Source organism: Chinchilla lanigera, unplaced genomic scaffold (assembly GCF_000276665.1).
Source record: "Chinchilla lanigera isolate Chin_1 unplaced genomic scaffold, ChiLan1.0 scaffold00084, whole genome shotgun sequence".
NCBI lineage: Eukaryota > Metazoa > Chordata > Mammalia > Rodentia > Chinchillidae > Chinchilla > Chinchilla lanigera.
Genome location: NW_004955485.1, coordinates 9,370,119 through 9,393,734, shown reverse-complemented (window position 1 = coordinate 9,393,734; position 23,616 = coordinate 9,370,119). Strand labels below are relative to the sequence as shown.

The following is a 23,616-nucleotide window of genomic DNA, read 5'->3' as shown; positions in this document are numbered from 1 at the left end:
AAAAAAAAAAAAACCAAAAAAAAAAAAACTAGATTTGAAGAAACTGAGGCACAGAGAAGTTGAGTGACGAACCTGAGGCTGCTGGCCTCCTAATGGCAGAGGCAGAATGGGTCACAGGGCTCTGTGGCACAGCGGGTACCCTCTCCTGCGCCTCTGGGTGTGCCTGGACACGGCTCTGGAGCTCTGCCAAGCACCCTCCTCACTGACCTTCCCGGCCCTCCCACGCGCATGGGGAAGCTCTTCTGTGTCCCATGTCCTGACTGCCTGCTTTCCGCCGCTTCTTAGCTTTGCTTGGGTGTGAACCCCACCCCCACATTCCGGGACTGGCAGGCAGGGGCCTTACCCTCTTGCCAGCAGGTTCTCAGGCCAACTGGAAAGCTTCATTGGCTCACAGCTTGCAACTCACCTGGCCAGCCGGGTGCACTTGGCTCGCACCTTTCTACAGGGAGGAGCGATGCAGTTGGAAAGGTGGGAGGGGTGGGCTCAAGCCTGGCTCTGGCGTGGACCTCCCACACCACTAAGCCCCGGGTTTCCTGCATCCTGGAAGGCAGGTTCATCCTAGCTGCACAGTGGGTGATTTGACCCCTGCCCCTGGGGCACCAAGCTCTTCATCAGCCTGGTAAAGAAGCTGTGACCTTAGCCGGGTGTGGTGGCACACACCTGTAATCCCAGCACTCGGGAGGCTGAGACAGGAGGATCATTATGAGTTCGAGACCAGCCTGAGCTACAAAGTGAGCTCAAGGCCAGCCTGAACTGCAGAGCGAGACCCTGTCTCAAAAAGACAAAAAAAAAAAAAGAAGCTGTGACCAAGAAAGGCTCTCTGCTAAGGAGCCATCAAGAGCAGTTTCAGAGCAGTTGGGGCAGGAGGTCGTGTAAGGTGTGACCACGGCAGAGGACCATGTGTAGTGTTGGAGTCCTGGCGACCAGAGGCCACCTGGGCCAGGCCCTGCCCCCTGCACTCCCTAGTTCGGGATACGGGGAAGCATCCCTCTCCCCTCAGCTCGGAGGAGCCAGCTCCAAAATGACCTCCAGACCCAAGAAGTCACGGCACCCAGTGGCGCATGCATGTGGCTGAGGAGGGCAAGGGGGAGAATCAGTTTCTTCGTCCCCAAAAGAGAAAAGATGCTGTGTCCCCGTAGGCCTGTGCGCCTGTCCTTGCCACCAAAACTCAAGCCACAATGCAAACAACACACAGGGCGGGGCAGGGTGCCATGCAGACAGCTCTGCCCAGCGCTCACAAGGGAAGCTCTCGCCTGGCAGCAGGGAGGGCAGTGTGCAGAGAGCGGGTGGCTGAGGACAGTGCAGGCCCTGGCGGGACTCGCGGCATGTGTGACGCTGTTCGTGCCCTTGCAGGATCATCCGGACCAAAGTGCAGCAGCCCTTCCACCCAACGCCGGACGGGGCCGGGACGGGAGTGAGCGCCCCCGGCCACACCATTGGTAAGAGGGCCAGGAGAGGCGGGAGGCTGGCGCTGTCGGGGCGGGCAGGGGCGCAGACCAGCCTGGAACTGCCCGCTCCAGCCAAGTCCAGGCCCCCATGTTTCCTGTGTGTCTCCTCCCCAGGCTCCTGGAGGCACAGGTCTTCCTGAGTGAGATGAGTTCGTGCAGCCGATCTCTGCTTCTCACGTGGCCTCTGCCCTGCCGTAATGTCCCTCTCTTTTTAAATCAACAGTTTTCTTTCAGCATTTCTGCTCCTCCCCCTTCCCTGTCTTCTGTCCTATGGAATTCTCTCTGTCCCTCTTTCTTTCATGTCTACTTTTTTATTCTATTTTTTTTTAATTTAAAATTATTTTTCTCTCTTCCCTCTTTTTCCTGCTTTCTTCCCTCTGCCTCACCATTTCTCTCCTGTATCTCTTTTTTTTGGTACCGGGAAGTGAACTCAGGACCTTGTGCTTCCCAGCCAGGCTCTGTGCCGCTGAGCTACTTCCCCAGCCCTCTCTCTTCTCCTATATGTGGCTCTCACTCTGTCCCTCTCCCCCGCCTTCCCTCCTGTGTGGCCTCCTTGCTTTTGACCTGTCGTGATTTCCTTCTCTACCTCGTGTGCACTGTCACTCCCTGCCTCTCTTGGGCCATGCTCAGGTCTCTCCTAAGGCACCCAGGCCTGCCAGGACACCTGCCACGGCGTTCCCCGCCCTGGGCTCGCAAGGCCAACTTCTGTTTGGCCTACGGGTGCTCGGCGCAGCTGTGCCCACAGCCGAAGCTGGGGTCTGAGGGTCTGGGATACGACTGAATTTTTCCTGCTGCCCCTCTTAGCCACCATCCCCTTCGCTGCTGACCAAGGGGCAGGAGCACTTGTTTACCAGGCCTGGGATGCAGTGGGGCCTGAGATGGAGGGCTGGGCCAAGCCCTGCTGAGCTGCTCACTGTTCACGGAATGGCCCAGCAGTCCATGCCCTGAGGGGAAGCCGAGGACCAGACACTCCCAGGAGAGAGCTGCGCACTCCTGGGGGCATCAGGAGCGGCCTGCCTCTCCCAGAGAACCCGAGAGATCTGTTACCCACTCCTCTCCCAGAGAACCCGAGAGACCTGTAACCCACTCCTCTCCCAGAGAACCCGAGAGACCTGTAACCCACCATTGCTAAAGGCTCTCGCGGGGACAGAAGAGTGGAAGGGCTTTGCCCACCCCTGGGGTGGCTGAGCTGTGCCAGGAGGGCCCTGCGAGCCATGCTCTCCAGATGGCTGCTGAGGCTCGGCTGGGATGGGGTCAGCCTCGGCGCAGAGGAGGTCTGGGCCGGGGGTCGCACTCCCCACCGGGCTGGGCAGAGTGTGAGCAGCCTCGGTGTATGTGGCAGTGTGACCCCCCTTCGACCTTGGGGGCAGAGGGGGCACGTGGACTCGCCCTGCCCCAGCCCTGGGGCATTGGCCTGTGATCAGCACTGCTGTCCTCACGGCGTCTCCTTCTTACTCCCATCCAGTTCCCAGCACGGCCTCCCCTCCTGTCTCCAGCGCCTCCAATGACCCAGTGGGATCCTACTCCATCAATGGGATCCTGGGGATCCCTCGCTCCAATGGTGAGAAGAGGAAACGTGATGAAGGTAGGAGGAGGGATGCGGTCTGGCTTCCCCTTTGCGTGCTTTGTCCCTGGCTCAGAGCTCCGGTTTCCACTGGCCTTGCAGCTGCTCTGCTGGGAGATCAGTTTTAGTGGCAAAGCCCAAGTCCCCCACTGCCCTGCTGGCTCCTGGAGAGAGGAGGGAGGCTGCCGGTGGGGCTACCAGCTTCACCATCTGCTCAGCCCCGAGGGCCTCACCTTGCACTGGGACCACCCCAGCTAGCCCTGCAGGGTGCCAGAGGAGGCAGAGACCGTTTACCTTGGGAAGGTTACCTTGGGAGGCTGGGGACAGCTGGTCTCTGACCAAGGGTAAAAGGCCAGCCCCCTGTCCTCACCTGATCCCAGCCCGTCTGAAGATAAGGGGTGATGTCACGTGCAGCTGACCTGGTGTCCTTTCTCTCCCACTGAGCACTCAGGGAGCCGGGTGTGGGACCCTCCTTGACGCTGCTTCTCCATGAGAGCAGACTCCACTCACGCTTCCTGCTGGCCCTTGCCCCGCTTCCCTGGACCCCTCAAGGGGAGGTCAAGCCGTTAGCTGGGAGTTAAGGGAGTAAGGAACGAAGGGCAAGCTTCGGTGCGGCGAGCTTGGACAAGGTGTTTCTCAAGTGCTGTGGCGTCGGGGGTTCTTGGTGACTGTCGGGTTCTCTTCTGATGCATGAAGCCGGGACATGGGGCTGGCAGACTCACACAGACACCAGGATCTGAGACCCGCTTCCTGCCCCAATTCTCCCATGGTCCCCCCTGGGGAAGATGTAACCTCCTGTCCTTAGCAGGATGTAGGGTTCCGTGAAACAGAATCCTGTAAAGGTGAGCATAAAGGGGTGACGGTACATCCCACTAGCCCAGGACAGTCCCGGTTCACACCTGTTGTCTCTGCGTCTTGGCCCGCAGCAGCTCCTTGTACTTTCAAGAGCGCGCTGTGGGGCAGTAGGTCTTACGGTCACTCCCAGCGCAGATGAGCCCTTGTTGGGGGAACTGTAGGGCATAAAGGGTGGAGAAGAGGGGCAGCGCTGACGGTCCCTGGGCTGTAGTCAGGCTTCCAGGCCCAGGCAGAGGGAAGAGCGTGGAGCGGCTCGGCCTCCAGTGCAAGGGACAGCGTGTAGGAGAGGCCTCGGCCTGGCAAGACAGTGATGACCTGGCGCTGGCCTCCTTCCAGAAGCCCTAATGGCCTCGTTGCACAGGGAAACAGCTTGTCTGGCTCTATTTCTCCTTCTTCCAAAATATCCAAACCCATTTGGCTGCCACGGCCTTTGCCACTCACTAAATTTCATTGTGGTTGTTTTGGCGGCAGCCTCTGATGGGCAGGGGGAGGCTTTGTAAAAGGCCCTAAGTCCAAACCCTCCCTGGGGCTTCCCCTGCCGTGGCTCAGCCAAGCTCCCTGGCACCCTGAGAACTTTGGGAGAGGCTGCTTCAAACCCTGAGGGTTTCTCTTTAGCCACCTGCACTGTTTAGTGTGCTAGAGCCAGGAGTCCAGGGAAGCCACAGAAGCCTCTCTGCCCTCTTCTCTGCTGGCGCAAGGTAGGGCCGCTCCTGCCTTCCACTGCCTGAGCTCTGATGGGTGGGCCATAAAAGGAGGCCGGGGTGGTGGGCACTGGCCTGAGGCCGTGACCACCCAGGGCAGGGCCTGGCAGGCCCAGGCGGCGCTGTCTTCTCCAAGCGATTGCTCACATGCACTGTTCTGAGTCTTTCCGTCCGGGGAGCCTTCCTGCGCATTAGCTGCAAGGCTCAGTGAAGCAGATTCCCAAGCAGAACAAGATGTGATTCTTGGCCTTAAGGAGCTTACAGTCTAATGGGCCGTGTAAGGCACCGAGTCCGCAGAGCAGAAAGGCCCATCAGACATCGCTCTTGATGGAGGTCTGGCCACGGGCCCTGGGAGGGACAGGGGGTCACTGCCAGGACAGCCTCTCTGGGGAGGGGCCCTGGCATGGCTGAGGAGAAAGGCAAAGACAATGGCAGCCTGAAATCCTATCTGATAGCACAGCCTTGTGACCAGAAGGGCCTGTGGCCAGCAGTGCAGGGCAGCTGTGGCTGAGACTGGGCGGGAGGGCGGTGGAGCAGGTCAGGCTCAGTAGTTGGTCAGGGCTGCAGGAGAGCAGGTGCAAGTTTTGGTTTGGTTTTGGGATTTCTGTTTTTGGTTTTCCCTGAGCACGAGAGTAGTCTCTGAAGGAGTCTGGACAGGAAGGGCCAAGAACGGACGGGTGTGGACACGTGGCAGTGGGGAGGCCATGCAGGAGCAGGGAAGGTCCGCAGGGGAGGGAGGGTCATGGGGCCTCAAGGTCTCCTCTCACTGCCGGGCCCAGGGTGAGAAGTGCTGAGAAGGACCAGAGCAGCCCTGCTCGTTTGTGGGCCTCTCGTGTCCTGACCACCCTTCCTCTGGACCAGCCCCAGGTGGATGGAGCTGTCCTTGTCTGGGAGGCCTGCTCGTGAGGGAGCTAGCTCTCTGAGTGCTGCCTTGGTCTGGATCCACGGGCCCCAGGTCGAAAGGGACGGAAGGGAGAGGAGAGAGCAGAGGTAGAGCTGGGTAGCCCTCCCCGCCCCCTCCGGATGCCTCCAAGCAGCCAGGCCCAGTTTGCATTAGGGAGCAGCTCAGATGATTAAGAATAGGGGAGATAATTATGTGTCAAGATGATGTAGCCCAACTCTGCAGTCAGGCCAAGGTAGCAAAGCAGCTGGCAGGCCCAGCGGTTGCAGGAGGCAGCCTCGGGCACAAGCTGCAGACGCCCAGGTGTGTCCTTCAGCTCTTGGGCCAGGACTGTAGGGGAAAGAGAAACCAACTTGGGGGACTTCAAAAGTAAGGGTGGGACAGGGGATGCATGGCCAGGGACTGACCCTAGAGAGAGTGGAGGGCCAGGCTGTCTCCCTGGAGGACGCCTTTGGGTATCTCCACCGGCTGGCCCTCCTGTGGCCCCAGGCTCTGGCGGCACTATGGAACTGTCATACCCTGAGGGCAAGACGGGCTCTTCTCTGCCCTCTGGGAAACTGCTCCAGCTCCTGCCTCTGAGGACAGCATGGCCTATTCCTCCACTCTAAGAATGTCATGGTGGTGGCCATTAGCAAGGACAATCACTGCAGTGTGTGCTGGCATTAGTAGACAGTCTCGGCAGTAGTTACTGGTGTTTGTAGCTGTAATACCCAGAGCATTGCTGGCAACAGCAACCAGAATATGCTCAACATTATGAGTATCTGCAGCAAAGATATCTGTGGGATATTCAAAGCATTCAGCTGTTACGGGGTGGCGGGGAGCTGACAGTGACCACGGGCTGCTTGAGATTCTTTCCTATCCCCTGGCCTGGGGAGTGGGGAAAACCCAGACTTTCCTTAGAGAAATGTGCCACTCCAGAAGCTTCACCATGCCCCCAGAAGGAGACAGACCAGGGAAAAATGAAGAAGTCATGTCCAAAGCATCCAGAAGGCAGTCTGTGCACCCGTCCCCATCCTTTCCCCTGCAAAATCTTCTCTTATGAGCTACAGTTCTGGCTGGGTAAACCAGAGCTGGTTTCTCCTGGACTTGGAGAGGACACTGGTTCCCTGAATGTCCATGCCCTGGAGACTTGTACTGCCCTATCCTTAGGCGGCTGGGCTGGGGGTGTGGCTCAGTGATAGAGCACTTGCCTAGCATGTGTGAGGCCCTGGGTTCCATCCCTAGCACCACAAAGAAGCAAACAAACTCCCTAAAGCCCTCTGCCTTTGCCCTGTTGCTTTCGGCGCAGCCCGGAGCGTTGCTGTCCTTTGGCTGGGGGTTGATGCACAGAGCGTTACATAACCTGTCCAGAGCCCAAATGAAGCCACGTGTGAGAGTCTGTGGATCTGTATGAGGGGTGTGTTGGTATCGTCCTCTGGCTGTGGGACTGCAGGGACCGTGGTTTTGCATCTCATTCATTAGGTGCACGATGAATTGTGCAGTTGAGTGGTGCCAAGCTGCTGCGGTTGTGCATTTGTAGGCAGGGCAGGTCGTACGCCCGCAAATGGCTGAGTCCCGCCACCGCCTTTACTAGCTCTCTTCCGCTTCTGTGACTGGAAGCAGCAGTTTAATCTCCGTAGCTAGTTTCCTCCTAGAAGTCCCTAAGAATGCTGTTCAGGTTGGACTTCGAGCAAGCGAGGAGAATAAGCTGTGGAAATGAGCAGCGCCTGCCCTTGTCTAGGAGCCCTGGGCTGAGGCGAGAGCAGGCTGCGAAGAAGAGTTGCTTGCTTGCTACAGGCAGAGAGAGGGAGGGCGGTGCAGACTGGAGGCTGGGATGCAGCCCCGGAGCCGGCGGGGATGGGCAGAGTGGCTCAGCGGGGAAGAGTGAGTCCCACTTGCTAGCTGTGTGACCTTGGCAGATCGCTGTATCACTTGGTCTTCTGCTGTGTAAAATGGACACGGTAACAGCTCTTCCTCCACAAGGATGGAGCAGGAGATTCCGTGAGCTCGTGGGCCCAGAGTGTGGAGCCAGCTGCACAGTGGAGCACGGGGCAGTGTGTGTCTGGGAGAGGAAAGCCTAATGCTAGATTAGGTTCTCAGGGAAGTGAAGTTGAGTGTCAAGGAATAGGTTTGTGTGAGCACAGGCTCCCTAGCCTTGGTGCTGTCCTAGTGACTACGGTGACCTTCGCCTGATGCCAGGGTAAGATAGCCTGGAGGAGGCCAGTGCAGCCGTCCTCACCTCTGCGGCTGGGGCAAACTTTGCCCACCTCTACCTGTTCATTTGCTCTATGGTTGCCCATTGGGCCACGTGTCACCTGCCCACCTCCACAGGTATTGTCTGTGTATGTATGTAAATAAATTCTCCAGTACAGGAGCATCACTCCCTCTATCCACTTGTCCATTTCTGCTCTCACCTGCAAGCTCTTCTCTTTGCCTTGGAAAATGTACACTTGTTTTGTGGACCGGCATGTAGTTTTCCCCATGGTTTATGCGCTTGTGAGTATATGTGTGTTCTGCCCCGCTGAGGTCTTTGGGTGTACGGGGATGAAGAATGTCATGTGTGAGGGAAGCCTGCAGTTCTCTAGGTAGTGCACATACGTGGAGAGGTCCAGCTGAGCTTGTGCACATCCACAGGCACGAGTGACCAGGAAGGACCGAGCCAGTATACCTGGTCCTGGGCCCAGGCACGTATAAAGTTTGCCCCAAAGGGCCCGTTCCTATCACCCTACCTCTGGTGGCAAGTGGATGCGCTGCCTGGAACCTGCTGCTCGGAGCCTGGGGCTGGGAACCCTACACTCAGGCTATGTGGGACTTGGAGTGGAGCCTGGCTCCTGTGGTCTACCCACCTGTCTTTCGGGATCTCTCAGTGTTTGTCTCTCTCTCATCTGCTCCAGCTGAGGCCTGCACCGATGCTGCCCACATCAGAGGAGGGAGGTTGCATCTGGTCTGGACTTCAAGCGGTATGAGGGCCAGTGAAAACACAGTGTGGGGAAAGGGGAACAAGTAGCCTGGAGGTGGGGGCTAGAGGCCGTTCAGAGAGAGCTTCTTACAGACAGCAGAAAGCGGGCAGTGGCTCAGGCTCCAGTGGGGAACACCAGAGGCCAGCAGTCTCGGCCCAGGTCACTCCTGCTATGGGCCACTGAGGGGGTTTGGGACTGAGGCCTTGATGGCCCTGCAGGTCAGGCCCTCAGTGGATGGGGGCAGATTTTCCAGCCCTTGGAAAAACAAAGAGTAGATCGGGTAGTAAAACAAAAGCAAAGGAGACCTGGAAGCACCTGACAGCCCTAATTCATCACGGCCCAAGTTTTTTCCTGTGTTCCCATTATATTTGTTTGTAAAAGTGGAAATCAATTTTGAAGGTAATTTTCTGGAAAGAATGGAAGGGAGGTGGGAGGGCCGGATAAGGCAGAGATGGTAAAAGGAAAAATTTAGGCCAGGCACAGCCCAGGGGCAGCTCTTGGCAAGGTGAAAGAAAATTGCATATTCAATCTCCATCCATGAATCTCCCTCACTGCTGCCCGCCTCCTGCTTGAAAACAATGAAGGCTTTTTCCCAGCGCTGGGCAGGGCCCGGTATCAGCCTCACGCGAACTTCAGGGTCATTAATTCCCTGATTATTGAAGGAGAAGAGAGGGTTGCAGCATCGACGATTCCAAATGCACCCCCTCATGATCGGGCATGGCGGGGCGGGGTGGGGGGGGCAGCCAGTGCGGCAAGGTGGTGTTTGCAGAGCCTGGGCTGGGGGAGTGGGGAGCCACCTGGCCTGGGGGGCAGGAGGCCGGGAGGAGGATGGAGGCAGTCATTACTGCATACCTCTGTTGTGTTGTTATTGCAAATTAAAAGTAGCATGTTCCACTCCACAGCTATCTTTGGGGAGGGAGGGGCTCCGAGGGAGGTGGGGATCTTATCATTGCTTCTTCAGCAGACCAGCCGTGGTGTCACCGTGTGAGGTGACATTTGAATTTACAATTCCGCTGAGAAAAGCCATTAATTCACAAATTAACATTTCTCCCTCTCCCTCTCTCTTTAACACTCTCTCCCTCTCTCACATGGATGTGCAAGCAATTGAAAAGACAAAGGAAATCGCCTTAAGGAAGAGACTTTACTGCTAGTCTGTCTGTGCTGAGATTGCTCCCCCTGCTTCCAGATAGATAAACCAATTACCTGAGCAGCTCCGCTCCTGGCCCTGCGATCCCCTCCTTTTGTAGGCTGCCTCCGTGGCCGGATTTCACTCAGCGCGGCTCATTAATGGAGAGCAGCCCTGCCTTGGTCACCAAGCTCTCCTCCCGCCTCTTCTTGGAGGGGCTGCGGGAGGAGAGCTGGTGTCAAAAAGGGCAGGCGAGGAGGACCCTGGTGTCTGGGGAGAGGCTGCTGGCAGATGGGCCTGCCCTGCACCAGGACAGGGCTGGCCTGGGCTGGCGTCAAGAGGTACTGGTACCGCCAGAGCCCAAGACTCACTTCCTAGTGGCCCTGGTCCCAGGCAGGAGCTGGAGGAACCAGAGAGGATCTGAGTTTGCCCTGAGAGGGGAGAGCCGGGGGATTTGCTGAGTCCTCACTATTGCAGTGGAGCAGGGTGCAGAGAGGGATGACGGGAAGGCCCCGATGATGTGGCCGTGCTGTTCTGCACGCAGTGGCCGTGTGGCACCGACTCCTTTCCGTAAACCCAGCAGTGGGCACAGCTGTGCATGGCTCACCGCCTAATCCTCACACATACCCACCCATGCGATTCCCGCCAGAGAGCACAGCCACCCTCCTTGTCCATGGGGAGGCCGTCCAACCGCCAGTGGACGCTTGCAACTCCGATAGTACCCAGTCTGAGGCACACTTTGGTTTTTTCCCTGACGTGCAAATGTATGAGAAAGTTTAACTTATAGATGAAGCACAGCAAGCGATGAGCAGCAATGACTAATATAATAAAATAGTGTCATTATAGCAACACATGGACCCCTTGACGTTAACCTGGTAACCGAGACAGTTACACGTGACCAGCAGCACTGCACAGAACAGGAGGGTGACTCGCATGGGGCAGGCCAGAGCAGGGGACAGGACTTCATCACACTGCTCAGAAGGGCGCACGATTCAAAATGTATGAATTGCTTGTTTCTGCAACGCCCCACTTAATATTTCAGCCTGTGGTTGACCACAGCTGACTGAAACCAGACACAAAACCTCAGATGGGAGTAGCGTGCTTTGTGGATTATCGCTGAGATTACACATCCTGCGGTCCCAGTTCCACATGCAGTGAGCCGTGTCACCGTGCATGTCACTGTAGTATTTTGTGACACACATCACAGATGCTGCCGGCAGGACAGGTCTTGTGAAATTCCAGAGAGCAAAGCAACCCAGAGGCAAGTGCCTGAGTCTAACTGCATCCACAGAGTTCGGCCTATGTCCATTTTCCAGCTAATACTGAAAACCTGCCTCACGTCCACTCCAGCTTAAGAAAAAGTTAGGGTTCAAAGGTCAGCATTTGCTAAGGCATCAGAGAAACCAATGGAAGAATGCACGTCCTTGGGTATGGTGTGTCTTCCTAGTATCGAGGTGAGACCGCTCACGGTTGAGGGGTCTATCTTAGTTGGAGCACACGTTTTAATCACACTCTCTGGGGACTGGTGGCCCCAAGCCTGTTGGCCAGTGGCTGTGTCATTTGATCAGGTGGACATAGGTTATGTTGCTGCCTCATCAAGACCTTGACTGTGGCCCCATGCCGGTGCCGTGTGCTTCTCGCGGGGAAGTGCTGGGGTTTAGGCTCAGCTCCGCGTGGCTGGTGCGGGCTCCCAAATGCGTCTGTCAGTTCGTAGGAGAGGCAGCAGCCAAACCACTGGAAATCTTCACTTTCCAGCTCACTCGTGCTGTTGTGGATAGAATGGGTTGTTCAAGGAAGTATTTTGAGTTTTCCCACAAAAGATGTATATTTTTTTCACGGAGCTCCAGAAAGCCAGACTAAGGAGAGCATGTGTGGGTTTGTCACGGAGGAGCTGGCTGTGTCCCTCGCCCTTGGACATGGGCAACTTTCCCGAAGACTCACATTCTTTCTCCAAGGCCCAGCTTCTGTGCGGCTCCTGTGTGCACCTAGCGTGAGTGTGCGTCCTGTAAGTGCGCGTCAGAGTAAGTCCAGGCTTTTGGTCCTCCCTTGGCAACCGCCTTCCAGCCCTGCAGGTGGGCACCTTCTCCTTCCCCTCAGCAAGGGCACCAAGCAAGAAATCGCTGCCTCAGCTCTGCCCTTCTCCCCAGCGCAGGCTGTGGATGCAGGGGGAGGAGCCAGGCTCGGGGCTGTCCCCCGCCTGCCGCTGTGCTTCCTTGGTACCTCCTCCTCTGCAGCCCAGCAGGGCAGCAGGAAGGACGGCAGGAAGCTGCTGTGAGGACCCCTTAGAAAATGAATTTGGAGAGAATGGAGGCTTTGGGAGACCCAGGACGGCTGCCTGGGCTGTAGCGCCAGGAGGGACCTGTCCCCAGCCTTGCTCCTTCAGGGCCCTTTGGGACCCTCCCACTCTTCCCTTGGGGTGGGAACGCTGGAGGGCTGGGGGAGGGTGGGGCCTGGCGCAGGGGTGGGAGACAGCCAGAGCCTCCGAGCCAGAGTAGCAGCAGAGCCAGTAATTCAAACCACCCTGACCCTCCGGTGAACTCAAGCCTGCTGACCTTGACAGCCCCGACAAGAGAGGCCTCACAGACCTCAACCTGCACAGGCCCGCCCTGCTCCCCCTCTGGGAGGCCTGGCCCGGCCTCCAGGTGGCCCCTCCGCTGGCCATCCCTCCCTAAGGCCGCCTGCCCGCCTCAAAGCACCCTTTGTGCCATCTGCAGTGGAGAGAGACCGTGGGCATCTCCTGGGCACCCGGACTGCAGTTCTTACCTGGTCCCTTCTCCATGGCCCCAGGCTTCAGCTTTTGAGGAGGTCTGACGTGTGTGTATGTGTGTGTGTGTGTGTGTGTGTTTGTGTGTGTGTGTGTGTGTGAGAGAGAGAGAGAGAGAGAGAGTATGAGTCTGGGTGACACGAGAGCAGGGGCAGACTGCAACAGAGACAGTGGAGGCAGAGGGGAGACAAACCAGAGGGAAGCAGCCTTGTGAACCTGCATTAAAGTAAAGGCAGTTTATGAAGTTTATGTGCTGCTCCCTGGGAGAGCTGGATGCCATCCAGCACCCTCAGAGCCTGCCAAGCAGCTCCTAGAGCACAAAGCCTGCGCTGGAGCAAGGAGCTGGCCGAGGGAGAGCGGCACCGTCACCCTCTCCAGGCATACCCACCACCGGGCCTGGGGAGCATGGGGAGAAAGTGACGGACGGGAAGAGTGCAGCAGAGACCTCGCCCTGAGCGCCGACGGCCTTGGGCCTCTTGCCCCTGCGGCTTCTCTGACATGCCTCCTCCGGGACAGAAAGCAGGAAAAACTTATCTCTTGCCTCTTTCTGAGAACTTTTGCTTCTACTCAAATTCCACAGGAGCTGGGACAGAGGAGGGCAGCAGAGGTACAGTCAGGCAAAGGCAGGGCGTGGGGGACGGCGACGGCAGGCGGAGAGGGAGGGCGGGCAGGGGTCCCCCGTGGGCGGGGGGTGTCCTGAGCAGCCCGAGATGCCAGGCGCAGAGAGGAAGCAGCCTCGCAGGCCTGCGCCCTCCTCGCTGCCCCATGGCCCCTGCCCTCTGCACATCTTCATTGGCTCTGCTGATAGTGTTGATTTGCATGTCAGGCAAAGCCTTGCTACACACAGAAAGAAAACCCCAGCCGAGGCAGTGTCAGCGCTCGCCGTTGTTCGACAGTGTAAAATTAAATTAATAAAGCCCCCAACACAGGAAAACATAACAGGAAATTAATGGCCTTTACTGTCGCTCTGATGCAGTCATTTGCAACCCTGCTTTCCGCACCAAAGACTTCATAAATGCAAGCAGTTTCTCTAAACAAGCATACTTAGGGCGGCCTGCTATGTAATTTTTCGCCTTGCTTGTGTCCTTTGAGCTAACAAAGCCCCCTTCCCTTCCGGCTCGAGAGCTTCCTAACTGGTTCTGGCTCCGGCTGGAGACTGTGCAGGGGCAGCACCAGGCAGAAGGCTGCACCCCTCCCTGATAGCCCCGGGAGGACGGAGGGGGTCAGCCAGTGGGGAGGTCAGTCACCCAGGACACTGCCCACCCGAGCCAGCTTCAGAGGTAACTCAGACCTTGTCTCAGAATGAAAATGTTATCGTGCTGGAGTGCAGTTCACTGGCCTAGCATTCGCAAGGCCCTGGATTCCCTCCCCAGGACCACAGGAGCAAGCAAAACGAAATGAGAGAAGTGACTGCAGTACCCCCGTGCTCCGTCTTCCCTACAGGTTGGTGAGGAAACTTGAGTGTCCTCATGCTCATTTCCAGCATCCTCTGTCCTTGGGGGCAGATTTCCGAGCTGGGAGTTTGTGGCTTTCTGTCTGTGCTGGCAGGATATTGAGAGCACTTAGCTTCCTCTCTGGGGATGTTTGGGTCAGTGTGAGGCCTCCACGTGGCGTGGCTGCCTGTCGCTGAGTGCTGGACCATGTGGCCGTGTGTTCGGCAAGCAGGCAGGAAGGCGAGAGCAGAGCAGGTGGGAAGTGACCTGCGCCAGGGAGTGGCTGAGATTGGAGGAGCTGTCCCCTGGGATCCTGCCTGTGGAGGGAGGCCAGGGGCTGGCTGAGAACGGGGCGAGCAGAGGTTCTTGAGGTTATCTGATCTTCCCTGCCACTCACATAGCGCTGCCCTGCAGCAGTTCTGCTGGAAGCCACTGCCCCTGCCTAGATGAAGACAGAGAGGGACAGTGGCCACGTCTGTGTCTCTGCCTCTGGACAGAGTCAGTGTGGAACTGAAGGCAAAGCCTGGGACTCGGGGTCCAGATGTCTGGGCGGGGGCCTCACCTCCACTTCTCCTTGCTGTGGGAGCTCCGGCTGGTTACGGTCTCCCAGAGCCTCAGTCCCCGGCCTGTAAGATACATGGCGACCAGGGCGTTTACAGTGCAGAGTGCCGGGTGGTGGTGAAGCTCTCCATTTGACACCCCTCCCCTCATTCCTTCTCTCCCTCCTTTCCACACATTGCAGTACCTGGCCTAGTGCTGGGTGGATTCGCGCTGCTCACACGATGTGGTTCCTGCCTCCGTGGAAGTGCGCTTGCCATCCCGGTCACCCAGCTCTGACTTCATTCTTGCAGGCTAATGTCCCTCTTGAACGAGCCCCAGGCCTCAGAGAGAGTCCAGCCAATGCCACAGCCCCTCCTGGAGACTCTATTCCCATGATGTAGCTTAAGATTACGTTCGATTTTTTTAGCAGCCGTGTCAGACTCAAGCTCATATTGAGTTCGTGGTCAACTAAAACCTCGAGTTCTTTTTCACATCAATTGCCGTCAGGCCAGGTCTACCTCGTTCTGTACTTGTGTCATTGATTTTTCTAACCTAAACATAGGGCATTCCATTTATCCTTGTTGAATTTCATCTCATTGGTTTGGGTTCTTAATTCCACCCGATTAAGGTCACAAGGATGTCTTCTGTGTCATCCAAGTCATTTCTTCTTTGTACAAGTTGTTTTCCTTTAAAATAAGGGAAAGCAAATGGCCCACGTGTGGAGACCCCCCTCCTGGTTGCAGTAAGTGAATGATGAGCCCACCAGCCACCGGCCATTCTTTACCTGGTCCGTAGGCTGCGAGAAGATCCTTTGCCACGTGTGAACATGTAGCGCAGCCGCATAATTTCCCCAATCGATCGACGAAAAGTCCAGCTTAACTTGCTGAGCGAGTCGAGCGCCCACTGTGGGAAGTCTTGGTCTCGAGAAGCTTATCGTCCGGCACAGGAGCAGATGCGCACATCCTCACAGATAATGTGACCAATGCTGCAATCGGCTGGAAAGTCAGTGATGAGAAAGCGGACGGGGGAGTGGTTCTAACCGGAGCAATCGGTGTCTTCCTGGGCTTGGCATTCGACCTAAGCCCTGGCACCAAGTCGTTGCCGCAGCTTATTCTTGGCAAGTCCTGCCGACTCAGGGCCATCACGTTTTCTTTTCCAGTGCCCACAGATTAGCCGAATAATAATCACATCTAAAAAATATCCGGTCTTACACTGAATTTATTCTAGTTTCGTTCACATAATCCTCCTTTCCTTTGAGGCACGATGGGGTAGGACTGGTCATTCACCCCTCTTCCTTGCAACGATCACCCCCCCAATCTCAGATTCTCCCCGAGTGGAAGTGGTTGGGGTGGAGGGCGCAGATGAAATGGCTCGGGCTGCCTGCGGCCGGGCGGCGTGCCGCTGGCCTCCCACGGGCTGGGTTGGGAAGTTCTCTTCTTGGGTGAAGACGACAGAGGCAAGCTGGGGCGTAAAAAGTTGCACCTTCGCTCTCTCTCCTCCCTCACTGTTACCTCCTCTTTCCTAGGGTGAAATGTAAACCTGCCTTCCTTTTGCCCAAGTGCAGCAACCAAGGCCCTTTTCTTGTGGTCTGCTTGCTCTGACAAGCCTTCGCCTTCCGTGTAGGCCCAACCTACTTCCATACCCGTGTTCTTGATCCTGGGGCTCCCTCCATCTGTGCTGTGTCCTTTATGAAATAGAGACAGAGATGGACGGATGGATGGATAGATGGATAACTTTTGTCTGATCATAAGTACATTTTATGTTCACTGTAAAATTTTTAGAGGAGACAAAAAATTTCTAAAAAAACTCATAATCTCGTCACTAAGCAGTAACTACCATTGGAATTTGATGGGTTTTTTTCTAGTTTTTTCCTGTTCATGCATAACCTTATATGTGTAAATTTTTTTTTTTTTTTTTTTTTTGGTAGGAGGACTAGAACTCAGGACCTTGAGCTTGCCGGGCAGGTGCTTGTGCCACTGAGCTATCTCCCTGGCCCAGTATATATGTAACTTTTAATCAAAATTGGAATGATATTATGTATACAGCTTTGTGTCTGCTTTTTCTTTTAACAGTACAGAGGACCATTTTCACATATCATTACGTATTCTTTCAAAACATGATTTTTAATGGCTGCATAATCTTCCACTGTTTGGTGTGCATGTCTTTTTAAAATCTAGGCTCATCATATTTTAAAGCTTAGCCGTCTGAAATGGTGATTTTCCTTAAGTGTCTTCTCCTCCCACCCCTCCCCTGCCACGGTCTCTTGACATAGTCGGTTGATTATTTGAGCTTTTGAGACAGGGTTTCCCATTAGAGTCTCCTGGCCTTGCACGTCCCTGTTAGACTCACGCTGTGGCCCCTCTTTCCCTGGCAGGAGTGGTTCGTGTGCCTCACTCGCCTCCCACCAGTGCCGTCTGGTCAGTGCCTCACATGGCCGTGCTCCCCCCCCCCCCCCGCACCCGCGTTCTTGGTCAGAAGTAAGCAACTAGCAGTAGAGGAAAGGACTCCGCTCGACCCCCAGCCCTCATTCCAGCTATGAGCGGCTCTGTGACACAGAGCACTGACTAACCTCCTTGAGCCTGGTTTTGTTTGAATTGGTTCTATTTTTGCCTTAATTTCAAATCTCTGAGGGAATCAGATTAAATGATCTCCAGGGTACTTTCCAGCTATAAAATGTACATGACACTGAGCCCAGAAGAACAGTGTCTTTTGTTGCTTCTTTTTTCCTCTAAAAGGTAGAAGGTTGAACAAGGCAAGCTAAGAACTTACCCATCTTCGCTTTTAGAATTCTCTTCAGCAAATCAGCCAACATGTGGGATCATCTACCACATGTGAGAGCCCCACGCTAGGTCTATGGATGAGAAATATGGAGTCGTTGCCCACAAAATTCACAATTTAATAGAGAGAACACACATTAGGGCATAACTGTACCTTCGACAGAGTTCATATTTGGCTATGCCCCTTACTGGTTGTAGTAAGTAGCTGGGGCAAGTTACCTGTCCTCACCAGTCTCAGCTGCCAGAAGCAGGGTGCCTGGTTTGTCTGTGGGCCCCTGTGTGACATCAGGAATGTCCCTTGGCCTCTGCTCCTCCGTGTCCTTGTCCATGACATGGGGATGGCAGGAGAAGCCTCCTGCTTACGTTTCTTGTGAGAATTAAACGAGTCACATGGGTGAAATTCTCACATGAATGCCTAATATATAGTAAGTGCCTAGTAAGTGTCAGTTGCTGTTTTTCTAAGGAGTAGATCAGTGTGTGTGTGTTAAGCATGGTGTCTGGTACCATAATAGGAACCGGGTCCATTTTACTTACTGTTATTCCTACAGTCGAGGTTTGGCTGGATGGCTGCTGGAACAGAGAAAGGAGAAAGCAATATTGCTAGCAGCCTTCTTGCGTGTGTCTGAGGGTGAGAAGCTCACAAGACCTGCCGAAGGTCACACAGAACTGAGCGGCCGGATGAGGATCCAAGCAGGAGAGGTCTCCTCGAGGGTCCCCAGAGGCCAGGGGTGCGGGGTCACGAAGGCAGGGAGCCACGCCCAGCCTTTTGCCCCGTGATGACCTTGACCAGGGTTTAGAAGCTGGGCTTAGTGAGGTATTTTGCCAGGACTTGCAGGCTGGGCAGACTTGGTCTTGCCCAGACCCAAGCTTTGGGTTCCCGTCAAGGTTGGCCAAGGGCTCGCGGGCAGGCCAGGCCCAGAGGTTGTCCAGCTTGGGGCTGGAGGCAGTCGTGTGAGCCTTGGTCAAGCCGTGCCCCAACCTGTGCCCCAGCCTGGCCTCGGGGCCCTCGCTTCTCCCCTTGATCTCCCTTCCTGTCTCTCACCATCCTCCGCATCTTCCCTTCCTCCCCTCTTCTCTGCACCCCTTTCCAGTTGCCCGCCCTCTCTCCTCATTCCCTCCTGCTCCCTCCCTTTTTTTCTCCTCCACTCTACCTCCTGGCCCTCCCTCCTCCCATCGCATCGTCCCCCTCCCTTCCCCTCTGCCAGACACCCCACTTGCCCGTTCATTTCTCAGCATCCGGAACCTCACGCCCTGGTCCCCATCCAACGGGAGGCCTGCAGGCTGGCGATGCTGTGTGGGGGTGGGGCTGGGCTGGGGCTGCGCAGGCCGCTGCCCTGCATGACAAGCGAGGATATTGATCGCATTCTGAACTCAGCCCAGCCGATAGAAGGTAATTAATGACTCCATTTGCCTCAGTACCGGGGAGAACAATTGAGTTTGAAACTGCAACAACTGGCAGCTGGGGAGACTGGGGGGCAGCAAGGGTAAACCCCTCTGAGAGGGGAGGTGGCAGAGCCCCCAGCCCCAGTCCCTGTCCCCACTTACACCAGGCTCCTCTCTTTCCTCCCCTGCCACTGTGTTGGGTCATTTTCCGCATGTGGGTGAAGACACTGCTGGGTGTCTTGCCGGCCATGTGATCTCGCGGGTGTTTTGCACTCCCTGCCTCGTCTCCTTTGCCGACTGAGCTATTAATGTCTCTTGTATGAAGCCTGCCTGGGACTCAGCCACCAATGGTAGCAGGGATGGCGATGCTGATGGGACAAAGGCAGACCGGATCAACACTGAGGGCTTTGGTGCTGGTCTTCACTGAGTTTAGATCTGGGCTTTCTGCCTACAATCTGGGTGATGTTGAGCACGTAATTTTGCCTCTCCAAGACTATTTCCTCCTCTTAAAAATAAAAGAGTAATTATAAGTACCTCATACGTGCTTGTACTACTAACACTGTAGGAGGCTGAGGCAGGAGGATTGTAGGTTCAAGCTCAGCTGGGGCAATTTAGTGACTTTGCAAGACCCTGTCTCCAAAATAAAAGGAGCGGGGGATGTGTGGATCAATTCGAAGATCATGGGTTCCATCCCCAGTAACCTTAGCAACAACAACAATAATAATAATGATAACAAGGAGGAGGAGGACCTCATAAAGTTAACAGATTTAATAAATGCAGACAAATCCCTAATAGTGTTAGTTTCCCTGTAGACATTTGGGAGTATTTGTGAGTATTGTTTTTGGGTTTAGAACACTGAAGCAATTTGTGGATATTTGTACCGTGGCTTAGAACACTGAAATTAATATAATGTAGCAAAAACTAGATTTTAAAAAATTCATCTCAGTGCCTAACCCTGCTTACTGGGATTGCTGGGCAGCCCTCTCTCTCGTCTCATCCTGATTTTGTAAACTTCAAAGAGCCCGATGATGTTATATCCCCATACCCCCTACCTTTTGGTCATTCTGTGGTGCCCATCTGCCTCTTACCTTCGCAGTGACCCCTTGGGGAGTTGAGGCGGAATGTAAACGTAGGAGAAAGAAAGAGCTCTGCTGTTCCTTGTCCCCAGTCTGAGCCAAGACATGCAGTCCCCTGACCACCTGCCCCGAGCTCCAGAGAACTCAGGCATTGACTGGTAGTCGGGGGGTTCTGCCCTGAGGAATGTGAGGCAAGGCTCTGCTCCAGGGGCAGGTGGAATGAGATCAGATCTTTCTGCGAGGAGAAAAAGGCTTTGCATTCCATTTCTTTTTGTTAACAATGCTGAGACCCAAACCCAGTGTGCTAGGCCTTCACCATATCACTGAGCTGCACCCCCAGCCCCTAGGCATTTCTAATAGTGACTCTCCAAGTAGTACATGTTCACTGCACAAGGCCTGGGCAATATGGATAAAAATCATTTATGATCCGAAGTAACCAGCCCCCGTGTTGGTGGCTGTCTTTCCAGTCAAGTCGGCCTTTGCTTTTATAATCTCTGTCTGCAGAGGCCAGGGCCCTGGACGTTGGCTGATGGGCAGTGCTGCTGCCCTTTGGCTCATCCACAGCTGTTTACCGAGTCCCTTCCCGTGCCAGGCCCCCTGGTGGGTGTGCCCTTGAACCAGTCACTCCCCCCACCTAATCTGCACCTGTGGCTCTGACCTGTCTCCACCCCAGTTAAGGGGGCATCACAATTCTCGCCCACCCTGGGGAGTGGCCGGGAAGCCCAGAAGAGCTCAGGTCCATGAAGACTATGTTAGGCACTAAGCAAATATGAAGCACGCAGAGGAGACAGCGAGCTTTGTTCCCCTTGAAAGAACATATGTCAAAGTTTGCTTGCTTGTTTGGTTGGTTAATTGGCTTAGACCCTCCCCGTGTTCCCAGAAAGGCCTTGTGGGGCTTGTCCTCTCGGGGTGCACTTGCACTGCAGTGGACAGAGGCTGTGGCAGGACTCCTCGCCCTCAGAGTCCTGCTACCTGGTGAGCCCTGGGCAGGAGGCCTGCCCTCCTCTCCACCCAGCCGGCTACTCTCCCCACTCTCACTGGACAGACCAGCCATCACCCTCCAGGCAGGCTGCACACAGCATCCGGCGTGCCACGAACCTCAGCTGCAGGGCACAGCAGGGCATAAGGTGGAGAGCTGTCTCCACCTTATGCCCCCGGGCAGCAGACTGAAGTAACATAGGAATCCCTGGGGTCAGACAGACCTGGGTGCCAAATTCAGCTCTCATTTACTAGCTGCATAGCCTTTGATAAGCTACTCAAACTCTCTTTGCCTCAGTTTCCTTATCCTTCAAGTGGGTATCAGTGCTTACCTTATAGAGTTGTTGGAAGATTACATAAACTCTGATGTATAGCAGTGGGGTGTAAGGAGCTCTTAATACCTGTCTGCCACCCAGGTAGCTGGGCAGGAAGCAGGGGAGACTAGCATGTGGGTCCTCCTGGCTCTGGGTGGCCATCACCCTTAGCAAACCTACAGCAACCCTGACTTCCGACCTCCACCTAACAACATGGCCCGAGCATGGGAAAGAATGTTGGAGATGAGAATGTCCCAGAAAGCCCAGGGCTTCTGGGCTCTTGGGCGCCATTCCTGAGAAGCCTCTGTGGTCTGTGAGGGTGGTAGCTCTGTGGCTCCAAGCCTGGGTCCCACTGTTTGCCCAGAGCACAGTGACCTCCATTGTTGCCTTGAGGCCCAGTAGGTGGGCAGTCCAGGGTTGCTGAGGATGAGAGGGGCCCCCAGGGATGCAGGATGCTGTTGGAGGCTTACCAGCCACGGGGAGCGTTTGAGGTGCTAGGCCGGTCAGGTGCAGAATTCCAAAATCTCTGCCCAGGGTCTGCTTGTGAATTCCACTAAGGAGGGTCTCATTCACCCGGTCACTTACTAGACAACTACTCTGCCATGCCTGGCACTGTAGTTACAGAAATGCATCAGCTGTGACCCCTGTCCACAAGGAGATCCCCGCCTGGCTCTGTGGCCAGGCCTGCCGGGCGCGCCTCTTCTTTGGGAAGGGTGCTGTGGTACCGATCGCTCCCGTGCATCCTTCCCTGCTTGCTCTGAAAGCTACATCAGGACCTGCTCTGCCCGGCTCAGTCTCGCCCTGCTATGCCCCAACCCTCGGACATCCAGGCTTCGTGGGGTCTCTTCTTCTCCTTCACTGTGGCCTTGGGCCTCTGCCTCTGGGAAGCACCTCCCTGAGCACCTCTCCATCATTCTGGGAGGGGCTGAGGGGTCAGCACTGTCCATTGCTCTGTCTTCCTTTTATGTTCTCTTCTTTCTTTCTCTGCTTCTCTGTTCTGCTCTTCCTCTTCCTGTACCTCCTCAGCCCTCTCCATCCTGGCCCGGGCTGCCCTTCACAGCTGGATTTGCAGTTGTTCGTGTCAGAATGGCCACCTGGCTCCAGCCCCTGCCACTCCTCCACCCTCACCTGGGCCAGCTTCTTCTCCCCACCTTTGTGCTTCCTGTGGCCCATAGCTTCCTCCTCCCAGAAGCTTCTCCTTGCCTCTTCCCGCCCAGGGCTTCGCCAACCTCTGCTCCTCCCCCCCCACCCTGCCCTCTCCCCTCCTGACCCCTCCTCTGGAGAGAGACAGGGACTGGCGACCTGTGAGACCTGTAGCTGGGGGACACGGAGGGGTGCCTTCCCAGCCACTCCAGTAGCACCTTGCCCTCTCCCGCCCCCATTTCTTCTTTGAGCTCCTTCGACATCCACAGTGACTGTGACTGAGGCCCACAGCCATCCTCCCCCTCCGGGGCCTCCTCCCACCCCGGGAGGCCTCGGCCTGCTTTCACCAGCCACTTTGTCGTCCTGCTCCACTGGCCTTCTTGCTGTCCCCCACCCCTTCCTTGTCCTCTCCCCCGTCGCCACCTCCCTCGGCCACCTCTCCAGTAGCAGCTTCCTCCCGCCCTCCCCTCCTCCCCACGGTGCCTCTGTAACCTGTCTCCCCGCCAGGGCCCGAGTGTGCAAAAAATAAATAAATAAAAAGGTCAGTGAGTGGAGGGAGCAGCAATAACCCCTAAAACAGTACTATCAGTGGAACATGATTGATCAATTGAATTCCATAGCGGCTGAAAAATGTGGGATTAAGTAGTGTATTATACGCACAATGAGTTGAGGCATGATGTTCATTTCAAGTTCATTTCGCCGGCCTCTGCCACCAGATCAGGCAATCAATAGGGGCAGCAGATATCATATATCACCTCTCTGCAGGCCGGGGAGAGAGCACCATAATCTCTCGCAAATTTAGAGTGACAGATTTGTCAAGATCTGAAGGGCCCCTGAATAAATGAAGGCAAAGGGACTCCTCCAGCCAGTGACCTGAGGACACAGCTTCAGTTCAGCCCCTGCACACACACACACACACACACACCCACACACACACACTCACACTCACACACACAGGCATGCACAGGGTGAGCTAAGCCACACACAGGCATAAACACAAATCCACGCAGAGGAGAGACCCGGTGGAGCCTGCCACATACCCACATGCACACGCCCGCAAGCATCGCGTGTGAACACCCCTCTAGAGGCTCGTGTGCACTCTCTCCCGCAGCCCCCTGGGTGACACAAAGTGGCCACACACAAAGACCCTGGCTGCCTCCCTCAGCCCAGTAACAGGGCTTCCCTCGAAGGGAGGGGCTACAGGGGGAGGCCTCAACAGCAGAACATGGGGATGGCTACCTGGAAGTGAAATCAGGCCGATGCACATCCTGGAGAGAGAAGCAGTCACGGAAGTATGGGGATCCAGGCCCTTGCTTCCACGCAGTCACACAGGTACACACGTCCTTCAGAACGATCCCTGCTCTGCCATACAAGCATGCATATCCCCTTCCATCCAGAGAATACTCGTACAACAGGAAAACATGTGCCACACCCCAGTTCCCACTCAGGACCCTCACACTCAGGAACCTCACACACAGGAACCTCACACTCACGGCCCTCACACACAGGGCCCTCACACACAGGGACCTCACACACAGGGCCCTCACACTCAGGAACCTCACACACAGGAACCTCACACTGAGGGACCTCACACTCAGGGCCCTCACATTCACAGCCCTCACACTCACGGCGCTCACACACAGGAACCTCACACTCAGGGCCCTCACACACAGG

General features: G+C 55.7%; 1 protein-coding gene across 2 annotated transcripts in view; it reads left to right on the top strand.

Moving 5' to 3' along the window:
- Positions 1-23,616, top strand: part of Pax2 (paired box 2) — a gene marked incomplete at both ends in the record, with an annotated part of 78,695 nt that overhangs the window by 36,873 nt on the left and 18,206 nt on the right. For both annotated transcript variants that reach the window (XM_013504125.1, XM_013504124.1), the window contains 2 exon segments: positions 1,354-1,439; positions 2,914-3,033. In XM_013504125.1, coding sequence (XP_013359579.1) covers positions 1,354-1,439; positions 2,914-3,033 — 206 coding nt within the window.